This window comes from Macrobrachium rosenbergii, chromosome 55, assembly GCF_040412425.1.
Source record: "Macrobrachium rosenbergii isolate ZJJX-2024 chromosome 55, ASM4041242v1, whole genome shotgun sequence".
Lineage (NCBI taxonomy): Eukaryota > Metazoa > Arthropoda > Malacostraca > Decapoda > Palaemonidae > Macrobrachium > Macrobrachium rosenbergii.
Genome location: NC_089795.1, coordinates 79,191,839 through 79,205,705, shown reverse-complemented (window position 1 = coordinate 79,205,705; position 13,867 = coordinate 79,191,839). Strand labels below are relative to the sequence as shown.

The following is a 13,867-nucleotide window of genomic DNA, read 5'->3' as shown; positions in this document are numbered from 1 at the left end:
TATAAACTGACGTATATATGTATTCAATATATATACATATACAATTATGTATGTATGCATGTATATACAGTGTATATATATACATACTGTATATATAGTATAATATATACTCATACACTGAAGTATTTATATACTATATATACATATACACTTACGTATATGTAAAATGTATGTATGTGTAGGTATGTATACATACACATATATGTATATATACACTTACATAATATAGATACATGTGTATATGTATATATAGTATACATATATACTTCAGGGTATATATAGGCATATATATATGTGTGTGTGTGTGTATGTACGTCCGTAACATTAGTGTATATACATATACATATATATACATACACTGCAGCAACTAAGAAAAAAAGAGAATCAATCATTACTGCCAACGGCAGAAGACTCACATTACCATACACCCATCGAGCTAATTTGCATAATTAAAACCGCCCTTGGACGACGTCTTTGTCGTAGTGGGTGGGACAGCCAAGCCTCGGTACTCGCTCAGTATATAAAGCCAATCTAGAACTCTCCAACTGTGTCATAATTTGTCCACCTCACCCTCAAGAAGGTAAGTGATTGAGCAAGGGGGAATAAATACAGAAATCTTAAAACTCTCGCTGCTAGAGTGATGGTATTCATTAGCAAATTGAATTGGTTCATTCATGTATTATTAAAAGCCTAAATTTAACCTGATGCATACAAATGGAAGGTCGGGAGTGAATACACGGTCTTCAATTTTGGTGGAAAGTGAGTTTCAAATAACTTTTGATTATGCAACGATTGGATTAATTGTGCTGACCTAGTTTAACGGAGAAACTAATTCAGGGGTTGCTTATATGATTCACTGAATTGCAAAGGTAATAAAACACTTTCAGCACTAAGATCGAAAGATATTAACTGCATAAAATTATTCCGCATCAAAACTATAAGATAAAAATCCTAATTTTTGCCAATAGCTTCAAATACATACCCTATTGTTATTACTAATATTACTATTACTACTATTATTCACAAATGTTTCCTAAGAAAAAACATCCATTTCAGGCAAAATGTGTCGAGCTGTGATCTTATTGTCACTGGCGGCCATCGCCATGGGCCAGGAGGAATTTTTCGACAAATACAGTTTCACGAAGGTAAGAATGAACAAAATTATCTTGCATTATTATTCATGTCAACAAACATGGTAACGTATTATCCCAGAGGATTCATTCCTTTCTATTGAATGGGTATCACAATTTATTTATCCGATCAATTAACGTCAAAAACATCAAATATAAACTATGGGGGGTAAACGACTTTCTATTCTTCAGTTTCACCTAAAAACGATCAAAGGATTAATCTCTTTAAAACATTAATTTTATGCCTCATACAACCACGACAAAAGTTACTAAAAGTTTTATCATTACTGAAAATAGATGATATCCTTTTAATTTTTGTTCCAATACATAAAAAATTAATAACATACGGAAACAAAACTTCATTGGTATTGATATCTAGCACATTTTGAAATGATTATTTTATCTCTTATATAAACTCATGCTTTCAACAGGTCATGGCAAACTGCTTCGGGGAAGGTGTGTACTATGACTACCTTGCTAAAGTTGGCATCGCCCAGAGGGAGTGCCAACAGTACCCAGTCTCCAGTCTTCATAGCATCGACTACCCTTACTATGAAAAGCTGGTAAGCCACTAAAATATTTTCTAAAATGGAATCATGAATTTTCAATAAACCTTGACAATGGGATGTCTGACTTCTAAAGGTTCTTAATCATACATATTTGGGATTATTTATGCATGACCTTTTAACACCCTTTAACAATTCATAATTGTTTTATTGACATAACTTTAGTGATAAGTACAGTAGAAAACTACTACTTCAAACGAAATGTCACGAATCTCTGAAAACTATATAACCTATATAGTAATCACTTCACTGCCTTTACCTAAACATTAACTAATAATTTACTTTTTTTTTCTCAACAGGGATATCCCGTCAACGCCGGAGGACAGCCTATTTACTCTCAGTATCCTTCTCAATACCTAGGAAACACGGGACATTATTATGGGATTCCCCAATCCTATCCACAATACCACTATGTGAAGGTAAAACTATAACTTTTTTATTTTAACACATATGTGCACTCAACGCTGGAGAGAAATGCCCGTAGAATTTCCATCATCTCTACCTATTCTTGAACAGCCTATCATTAAAATTGGAATTTGAAAGCAAAAATTTGGCTCTTATCAGCAAACACCTATCAAAAAATATCTCAAAATCAACCACTTGCTCAAATGCTACGGTTCATTCAGCACAAATAAGTGTGCAAACAAAATTTTCTTCATTTACAGTATCTTGATCTCCAATAGAAAGAACTGGAATATGCAGCATACCACAAGGAAAATGGACAACGCTTCTTTAATATTTGTAGAACTTGCCGGTTTCTTTCTCATTTTATTACCATAAGATTAATATCGAAATCTTCAATGGATATGCGCTTTAAGAAGTAACTAACTGACCTACAAATATGAAGATATGATAGAAAATGCTGCACTGTCTGTCTCTTTTCACAAAATTTATGTACATCTACACACACATGCATATGTATGTATATATATATATATATATTGTATATATATGTATATTATATATATATATATATATATATATATATATATATATATATACATATATTACATACACATATATACATACACAAACATATATATACACATATATATACATATTTATATTACATGTGCATATTTATTTTATATATATTTTAAATATTTATAGTACATGTACAGGCTGAAGGGGAAACTCCAGTGGTAGCAGAACCCCCTAAAAACCACTTCTATGATCAGTATTACCTGCTGGATTCCGTCAACAAGATCATGGCCGCTCTCAGCAACTACACCTGCACACTCCACAAACTTGGCCTCGTGAGTAAACAAGCCATTTACAATTATTAACCTCATGAATTTTAATATAAATATATAATTATAACTTCAGATTACACAAGGACCCAGTATTAAACAAGACATGCGGAATATCTTATAACAGTCCTTAATTAACAACAAACTTCTATAAGTAGTGAATATTAACTATTGTTAAAACGCGTTTTTTTTAACCAAATAATGTTTAATATATCTACAACCATTTCTATCGATATTTGTACCAAAATCAATAAGCATTCCTTCACCCTGTTACCCTTGGATCTATTAACAACAGCTTTGCACCCTCTTACCTTTAGCAATTACTTGAATTTAAATGATAACTTTATTTTTAGAGTTGTTTCTTAGCTAATTATTCATCATATGTTTTCCCAGATCGACGAATACCTTAATCTACACGCAACCAAATACGTCGAACAATACAGCGTACTTCCAATCAGCGCTGGACTGAAAAAGGACCTTGCTGATGGCATTAACCACTGTGTTCAGCTGACGGTAAGCGAATGCATCACAATGAATTGTATTATCATTTTTAAACTCTTATGATAATACGTGATGGTCGTTAAAAGAATTCTACTGAAATCGAAGAAATTTGCATGCGGCAACTGACAACAATTAGCATTTTGAACTTTGGAAGGTAACCAAAATTATCCTTTATTTTCCAGTACTGTCTTCCTCTGGAAAGGCTCAAGTCGCCCCTCCCCCTCAACCTCCAATACCTCCTGATGGCAATGAAGTGCGAGAAGGAGACAAGAACCGACGCCTGCTTCAAGGACGACCTCAGGAAGAACATCAACGAATTCGACCTCTCCTTGTTCCCCGAGGACGACACTGAGGAGAGCAAGCTGAACAAGCTATCCGCCATCGTCATGGAGGCAGATTCTCTCAACGAACTGGAAATTCTTTAGGAGATTTCCGATTCTTGCAACGTTTCCAATCTGGGCGATGAGCAGCAGATGGGCGGGTCCTCTGCTGCATCGCCTTGCACAGGGAATGCCTCAGGGACAACGGCCTTTCTCAACTTCTAATAACTAGTCTCGGATCTGATCTCTCCAACTGAACTTGACACGGGCAAACTACTTCCTAGTCCTGGAGATTATTCAAGCTGTATATCTATGCAAAGACACCATAAACTTGTATAATAGTAGAATAATGATTATTGCAGACAACATTCGTTTAATTTATCGGCATGGAAATCCTGTATACCTTGAGAACTCAAGTACCGTAAAAAATTACTAGACCAGAGCATACTCACTCAAAATTAATCAAATATGACGCAAATTTATCATCCCATTACAAAGAAATGCCATACGTTTCTCGGAGACAAAATTATTCAGTAGATCTTGCATCTTTCTCGCTGTGGAATGAATCATTAACAATCTGCGTACTAAATATTCTAAACACCACTGAGCCCTAAAATAAAATGAAAACAGGAAAACCTGATTTATATTTTATAACTTATTTTTGGGGGCATATGAAAGACCCAGCAAAGATAAATAATGCATTTTTAGTTCATAACATCAAAGGATAGAAAAAGCTATATATTTTAGCGAAAAAGGTTGGCGCAGAAGCCTAAATACGTCAGGTCACCAAAGGTTATAAACAAGCGTTGTAAGAATTTCAAAGGGTGAATATTGTAACCCTGGACTAAACCGACTGAGATATCACGATAATGTTTCATTTACGTTTTCTTTCTTTAATACAAGAATGCAAAAAGCAGTTACCTGAATCACTGGCATTATATAAGTTTTCTTTTACATATACAATATAGTCACTGACATAGTTACGAAAATATCCCACAATACTTATATTATCTTTTAAAAAAGACGTGATTGGCATAGTTACTCATATAATATACAATGTTTACGTTTTCTATCACAAATACAATCTACGTCATTCACACGATCTTTTTTCTACCAACGTCAAAGACTAACATTTTCCTTTGTAATACACATCAGCGACAACAATGACAAACTCAATAAGAAGAAAATCTTGGATCCAGATTCAAAACGGATTCAAAACCAAGCTCTAATAATTATTTTCTCAAACGAATGGCAGGTATCTGTTAATATTACGTAAATTTCTATTAAACTACTATATCTTTCGATAAGCTTCTTACTGATATTATTTATCTATTATCACCATAAAAGTGTTCACGTTTTTCCTTAAATGAAGGTAAACATATTCCAATGTAAACTTATTAATTCCATGCTTCTACAATAGATTAAGGATTTAACTTCCCAGTCCTACTATTGTAAACTCATTTTTCAGATATCTCGAACGTTCAGTATCAAATTACATAATTAACTTTCCAGCTAAATTAATGTATCGTCAGAAGAGCATCTCATCTAAATACTTTATTCAAATCACTGACGATTACAAAATCAAATACCCAGACAGAAAAAAAAAGTTTTACGAAAAAAGTTGATACGCAATTCTTTTGTGAATATAAACTAAAAAAAAATACTTTAAAATTTAAATGTAATTTTCTCCTCTGCTAACTAAAGGCTGCCTCTTCTAACTCACAACACCCATCCCACTACCATAATTTTCCCTGGCTCGACGATATCACCATAGTTCCCCCATACAATTACCTGGTGCCTTTTCCTCCATGCAATATGAAGGCAAATCAGGGCATCTATTTTATTTTACTATTCCTAAGGGAGGCGAATTTAATCATATTCGAGAACTCAACTTTCTCTGCGTAGTAGAGAGAGAGAGAGAGAGAGAGAGAGAGAGAGAGAGAGAGAGAGAGAGAGAGAGAGAGAGACTGTAATAATTTCAACTGCAGAAGGGGAGACGAGGACTCAGTATGGCCTTAATTGCCAATATCATACATCTCATGGATTAATCCATTTACTAACGACTGAAAAAAAGTAAGGTATAGCAGTGCTGCTGTAACTTTCGCGATGCTTTTGTTTTAATTATCCTTTATTGTCACTTATGAAACCGACCGACGTCCTATTACTACCAATAACAATTATGTTAAAACAACGATATTAACAATAACGCCTACCAGGCACTGATGTAATTAGCGCATTTGCCAAAACAGTCTGCACCATTTACGTTTTTCCCACTGATACTTGGGCGCTAATAGAAGTTACATAGATGAATTACATCTTTTAGGTTTTCTTTCAGAAAATGTGGAAAACTAACTTTTCTCTGAATACATGTCTTTGACACACACACACACACAAAAACGATAAAAGAACCCAGGATCCCATCCCAATTAGGATCCACACCAAATTCAAAATAATTTTTCCCTGGAACAAACTTTGGATTAGCTTTCACATAAACCTAATAACATAAATAAAAACTAACAGACGAAAGAAATTAACAACATAAACGTTTCTCTTTCTTTGGCGGAATTAATGACAGTAAACGCACCAATGAGAATAGAATAAGTCATCAGTATTTTATTTAAAATTGAGGCGTATGTACTTTCGAAGTTCAAGTCCTCACTGATTTTTCACCTCCAGAAAACCATTTGCAAAAATAATTTCCCCCAACAAATATAACTCCATGCAACTTATTTATAATCCGAATATTAATTCTCTCTCGAAACTCATGAACCTTCCAGAAGGCAGCTCGGTGGGATTTGTCTTTCAAATGACCTTCCTTACACTCTAGATTCACACTAATTCATGTTCAATATTTACAAATTATGAGGACCTAGCTATGCAGTTTATATATACTGATGTCAGTAATCTTACTCAGGACATTTTTATATTTTCAAATATCAAGCCACAAACAACTTACTTAAGTCGAATCAAATTTTTCTTTTGGAACACCTTATATATATATATATATATATATATATATATATATATATATATATATATATATATATATATATATATATATGTATGTGTATATATATGTGTGTGTGTGTGTGTGTGTGTGTAAAACTTTAATGTAGAATGCCCCATTATTGTATTCAATCTAATAAACGTACAATACTTTCTTATAACATTCACTGGAGACTTTCGCCTGCATTTTTTCCTTACTTCATACAGTTCGTAGACATACAAGAATTCTGATGTTGATGAAAGTTCCTCCCAAATACGATACTGAACGCACGAAGTTTTTGTAAAAAATACACAAAAGCAATTCTGTAATACAGTGAAGCTCATCATGCAGACATGAAGAAGCAAAACCTCTATGGTGTATTTTGATTTTGAAAATATGAAACGATAACATCCATTACAACACTCAACGAATGATAATTAACAATGACATTGTGTGGCGGTTGACAAAAGCTTCACTTAAGTACGCCATTAATGATTTTGTGTTGTCTTTGTTACGTTACAAAAGGGAAAATCTACCATTTACAACTCTAAAATGATTGTGAATGGATTATATTTCAAACTTACTAAACTTGATTGGCTAAAGACAAATACAAATACACTACTTTCCAATAAAAAGGGTAGTATGCAGAGTAGGGACACAGGGATATTCAGTGTTACTTGGGGGTCTAGGGAGGAGGGGGGGGAGAAGTCCCCCCCGCCCAGGTCAGGGCACTGCGCCCTAACTTAGCTTAGGAAGGTATAGTCTGGTTGGGGCAGGATACGGCATTCTAGGAAAGGTTAGGATTTCTCACGCCTATCCCTGTCTGCGCTCAAAAAAAAAAAAAAAAAAATCAGTAGCTAATCATCGAGGTTCGCGAGTAGTGAAACAGAACAGGTGAAATATGGAAAGGTCTTCTTTCCATTACCGACTAGATTTTTCTCAGATATTCCAATATTTCCCATCCATCTTTTTTACCATCAGAATTATCCTACCGTAAAAATAGGCGAGGAAAAGGTGCTGCAATAAGAATAAGGGTTCGCTGGTAGTGTGGAGCGAGAGAAGTCTTTGTATTCTATATTCTAAATTTTAAAATGAATCCATTTAGTAAAACGATAAAAGTATTTATATTTTATGGTACTATATGTATATGATGCTCGAAGAGTTAGGAGAGTAAAGGTGACACGGGACCTTATAAAAACACGAAGCAGACGTCTACACTCAATATTTATTGATAATATTACAATAATCATGATGCTGCGGGGCGAGAGAGCTCTTCACTTTATATACTGACTTCAATATTTTTTTATTATATTATTTTATGAAATGACGCAACAAGTTACAACTGATGACTAAAGGCAATGAACAAGAAGCACACACACAAAATCATTAAGACTCTCCAAAGCATTTTCTATTTCACCAGTATAAAATATGAAAAACCTTAAATACGAGCATGAACTAGACCTCAGGGAATTATCTGGACTTGTGCAACGTTCAAATCCGCACCGAAGCTCTTAAAACTTTCGATCTTTTTCCACTAAACTCGTGACTTTTTCTTCTGCCCCAATATGAACCGATAACAAAGTTAAACTTTCATCCACTTAATGAAAAAGCAAAAGAGAGAGGATTACATTTTCATTTACCTTATACTCTCCGACTAAGATTTTAATTTTCTTTTCGAGATGGTTCGTTGGGATTAAGGAGAAATGGTAAATGGAAAAAAAAATTCATTCGAGTGTTTATAGGTCTGAATACATTAAATATACGTTTGAAGGATATTTTTATACATTTATATAATGATACTGATTCTAAAATAAGAGTATCACCGAAACTTTCACAAAGAAATGTCTGATTTCCCTTTAAGGGAAGTATTAAATTTCTTTTCGGCCATAACCTACCCTCGTCAGGCTCTCCCTTCTCTATCTCACTCCCTCTCACCATCCCCACCTCCCTCCCTCACCCGCTCCCTCATAAACAAATACCCACAAACACAAATAGAAACTTGCATACAATCATGTAGAATACGTTACGTCCTCTAGTACCTCACAATAAAATACTCAGATGTACTGCAAGCTTGCCTCTCTAAGAGGAAATGGCATACTCTGCAATCAATACAATGTGTGAAATCAACAAAAACATAAGCAGCTGAAATCTTCTAGTAGATATCCCAAATACATAAAACGGCCCAAACAGGAAAACGGGACTCATGATATTCTGCCTAATGTTATGAGTCTACGGACAAAGGCCGCTACACATCAAGAAGGGATTATGTTCGAAACACCTGTCCTGAAATTGAAAGGGACCATTGTTTCAGGCAATCCTCTCACAGTGGCTGGTATGTATCTAAGGCAAGGATGCCTCTAAACATGAATAGTATTGCTAGCGAAATCACTGCTCTGCACATCGCTGGTGCTAAATCATAACAAAATATCTATAAAGAAATGCCTAAAAGATTTTTTTGGGGTTATTCCGAAATGAATAAGAGCTTCACACCTACAGAAGTACCCAGTCACGAAATTCAGAAAATTCTTATTAAATTACCTGTTCCATCAATGGGTTCACGAACTGTAAAAAGTTTTAAGGTCATATCTTCATACACAAATCCCATATTCACTGTGAAACAAAATTTCTGAGCAATGCTCGATATCACTTAATAACGTCGGAAAATGGAAACGAAATAATTGAATTTTCACCACATTTGCTCTGCCTTAAAAATAAAACACCCTGTACCTAAAATCACTCGCCAGTCCATTGCAACATGCAATTTGGCTTTGCTTCCTTCACAGTGCAATAAGCAAGAGCAACCTTAATTGGTACTTTCACCAATCTGGGAGGGACACGAATTGCAGACTCTCTGAAAACTGATATCAATAAAAACTCCTTTGCTTGAATGTTGGCTGACTGGTATTGACAGTTATTTTCTTTAAAATATCTTTTGTACAAAGTACATCTATATGATTCGTACATATATATACATTGTTCCACATACTCATTAAATTAGAATACAGCAATTTTTAAATATATATATATATATATATATGTATATATATATATATATATATACACACATCACAACACATACATACAAATTCATACTAAAATATGAACCATGGAAGAAATGCGTTCCAAATTCCATTCCTCCAAACCTTTCTAAAATCCATCTCGTAAGCTTCACGGGAAAACAAAGTTTCAGCATGAATAAAGTACTGAATGCATGTATGTGCTTTCCCCCTTCAATAAAAGTTGCCTTATAAGGAGGAATTACGAAAAAGGTCAATGAATTTTACAATCAATTTCCACTAAACTAAACCCTATGTTGTAAGCAATTAACTTCTTTCAAAAATTATCTACTCGAAAGGCGATCATGAAACAATACGGCTGGTGGAAAAATAATATATAAAAAGTGATTAAGTCTCGTACCTTTTATAATTAACGACTAATGACCAAAACAAGCTTTACAAAGAGCAAGTTCCATCCCTCCAAAAATGAAATAGCGCAAAAACTTATTCAACTGAAGAGCCTAATAACAAAAGCGACGGACGGGAGGTTGTTGAATATCAAGAGCTACCAGTGTCCTAATTAGAGAAGACGTAACACCAATTAAAAAAATTTGTCCTTCCATACACGTTTGTCATATCGCTAACACTGGCCCTTCGGAGAGACACTACTGTATATTCCTTCATTCTAAAAATCTCGACCAGTAAGAAATGTAGCTAGTTCTTTAACTGAAATTCATAAGTGAATATAAAAATTTTTACGATAAACTTCCTAAAAATTTTCCATAAAGAAAATAACCACAATGTCTGACAAATACGACGTTTTCATTAAAGATCTTACAAAAAAAATATTCACAAAGGGATATCAGCTGTTGAAAAAATTCAGCAGCAATATGCATGAGTCCTCTGGAAAGCTTAATCTATAAAACGATAAATTCTAATATATTTTAGTTTATATGGTAATTGACATGTTAGCTGGTGAGTTTGCCCTACCCACATCTCATTCACAGTAAAGACATAATTTTTTTTCCTTACCTCCATTACTTCTAAATCAATTCTAACTTAGCCTGGGAGTTGGCTATTTTTCCACCTGAAGCTGGCCTAAAAGTTTCACACCCAACTAAACATGGTTCAGAGGTAAGACCTTACAAAACTGTCAATGCTTTACTTTGTAAGATTAGCCTGTTAGTAACTGTAACACTTTCTAGAATGTTATGTTAAAACTCTTTCATAAATCTTAATCAGGATATGGATAACCAAGGAAACTCTTGCCTCTTATACAGTAATGATATTCTTAAAAGCCAAGCTCAGAGCTCAGGGATGCATGCTGTGTCAAGTGAAGTTTTAAAGGTCTTCAGATCATGAGCTGAGTTCAGGGATGCATGCTGTGTCAAGTGAAGTTTTAAAGGTCTTCAGATCATGAGCTGAGTTCAGGGATGCATGCTGTGTCAAGTGAAGTTTTAAAGGTCTTCAGATCATGAGCTGAGTTCAGGGATGCATGCTGCTCAAGTGTTTTAAAGTCAATCGTGAAGTTTTAAAGGTCTTCAGATCATGAGCCGAGTTCAGGGATGCATGCTGTGTCAAGTGAAGTTTTCAAGGTCTTCAGATCATGAGCTGAGTTCAGGGATGCACGCTGTGTCAAGTGAAGTTTTCAAGGTCTTCAGATCATGAGCTGAGTTCAGGGATGCATGCTGTGTCAAGTGAAGTTTTAAAAGGTCCTCAGATCATGAGCTTAGTTCAGGGATGCATGCTGTGTCAAGTGAAGTTTTAAAGGTCTTCAGATCATGAAGAAAAACTTGTATCATAAAACCATGTTTCGTGTGCCACACGAAAAAGGAGTCACTCTGGAAACTTTTTTCTTTACTTGAGAAACATTCACTCGAGCAAACACAAGGCAAAAGAAATATATGACATTTGTGTTGGGCTTCGTTACAGCCACCACAAACAGAATTTCTGGCGGTCTCATTTACTCTGAATGTGTTTATACATTGCTGTTGTATCAGTCTGCATGTCTTGTTCAGGCTCAACATGCACTTGGAAGGTCTTAATCGCTCATTCCTTCATATTATGATTGATATACGATTTACCTGCATTTCTGCCATTTACTGTGTAGTGATCAAAAGCATAAATCTACTTGGTTTACTGCATAACAATGCTTAGTGATGGAATATTAAAAAGTGCTAGTTCTTTATTCAACAATCCTTTCCATTTTATTTTGAGCTAAACGAAGGGGGAAAAATGTATTTACCTACATCAACTTAGAAGGAGAGAGAAAGATACAGTGGAGAAAAAAAGATAATAAAAGGGGAAATCGACGAGAGGAAGAAATGTTAGTGGGGAAAAAGGGGAAAAAATAGAGACGGAAAAATAAGAAAACGGAGGAATAAAAAATAGATGAAAAACCGGAGGGGAAAAACGAGGGGGGTAAAGCAATAGCCTCGCTTCTAAAAGGATTTTAGCATAGCAAAAGGGGGAAATAGAAAGAAAGAAAGAAAGAGAGAGTTCTGCAAATATATAAAAACACACAATTCATTGATGTAAGGTTAACGTGGTCTCTCCAGCTGTATAAACTAAAATACATTATATAAAACATCGCACGCATACCGTTAATAATTTGGTTCTATGAAATTCATGGTATTAAGCCAAGCAAACACTGGGGCACTTTCGCCCACTCAGCGATTAAGACGGTGACTGGAGGGAGTTGGAGTGGTTGGACAGCACAATAAAGAATTCCACAAATAATGGAGATAAAGTACAAAGTTTTAAAGGTGGAACTTAGAGAAAAACCCCACAGCTGCATTAAGAATTAACAGTTAGAGAGGCTGGACAGCACGACTGAAGAGAGGAAGCGGGAATATGGAGGTAAAGTAGAAGGCTAGAATGTGGGTACAGCTAGGGGTAGAAGGGACGCTGCAAACACCCTTTATGAATGCCTACAGAGCATCTCACGTAGCCACTAACCCCCTACGGGAATGCATACCGATAATCTTTGTTGCACTACGATAATGCCAGTAACCGCGACGATGTTTTCCCTTTACCATCCCTGCCTTCTTGACAATGAACTGAATCAGTGTTAACACATCATAGGCCGAGGAATTCACAAGGTCACCGACGCTCCTTCAAACGAAATGGGAATTGAACCAAAAATAGAACAAAATCCTTGGACATCGTAAGTTCAACTTTCAAGAGTTCCCAAGGAAAGGAAAATATTTACCGCTGGAATTCAGTTACCAAGTCATTGTTTATCGATGAAATTTAGTTATCACAAATTTAGTTTACCACAAATTTGGGATGTACAACTACGGGAAGTCGAGGAAGTAAAAGTTTTCTGTACTGAAAAGGAAATGAATTTTACTTGGGATTTGACATATTACAGAAAGCAGCGAAAAAGAAAGAAAATCAAGCAACACAAGTGAACAGAAATCTCAATTCTCTCTCTCTCGCTGCAAAAATTGTCTAGGTTTAGTACACATATTTGCTAACGTAACTCGACTACCCAATAACGTGAAGCAAATTATATACAGTATAACACAAAATTCCTCTTTATCTTTGATTTTCAGAAATCAGGGATTTTCCTCTTCCCCTTCAACTCCAGCAAGTCCTTAAATAAGAGGAACCGTCCATTAACTTAACAAGAGAACGCAAGCTTCAAGGTAAAAGAGCCACTTAAAGCGCGCTATAATTGCTCCATCAACTGAATCGCTCCGAAAATGTTTCTTGGTATTACAAAAATCTAGAAGTCTTGGGAATCTGAGAAATTAAACCCACTTGAATGCAAGGAAGCGTGCATCTTAATGGTGGTACGTAGCTTTTAAGCAACAAACAAATGAAAGAAGCCACGGAAGCTCGGCTAAATGCTTCAACACTCCCGCCTAACAGGATGCGTTCATTCACGTGGCAGAGCAAGCACTGGGGACAATGAATGGAAGCAAACGACATTTCCACCAGTTTACCATCTTGGTGGGTATCTTGGCTGATGAACACGAATGTTCTTTCAACTAAATGTATGATGTTTGTGCGCTCGTGTGTCAAAGGTACGAAAGTGTCCTTAAGAGCCGAAATCAAACGTGTGGCAACGCTTTACGGGTATGAAAGCAACTGCGAGTTTCTCTGTTATATAG

At 35.3% G+C, this 13,867-nt stretch overlaps 1 protein-coding gene across 1 annotated transcript; it reads left to right on the top strand.

The window, feature by feature from the left end:
• Positions 1-560: 560 nt before the first annotated feature.
• On the top strand, positions 561-4,133 carry LOC136835851 (uncharacterized). The gene is made up of 7 exons (XM_067099697.1): positions 561-580; positions 1,057-1,145; positions 1,562-1,693; positions 1,996-2,115; positions 2,818-2,952; positions 3,340-3,459; positions 3,630-4,133. Exons 2-7 carry the CDS (start codon positions 1,062-1,064, stop codon positions 3,870-3,872), a joined length of 834 nt encoding a protein of 277 aa, XP_066955798.1. The 5' UTR covers positions 561-580; positions 1,057-1,061; the 3' UTR covers positions 3,873-4,133.
• The last annotated feature ends 9,734 nt before the right edge of the window (positions 4,134-13,867 follow it).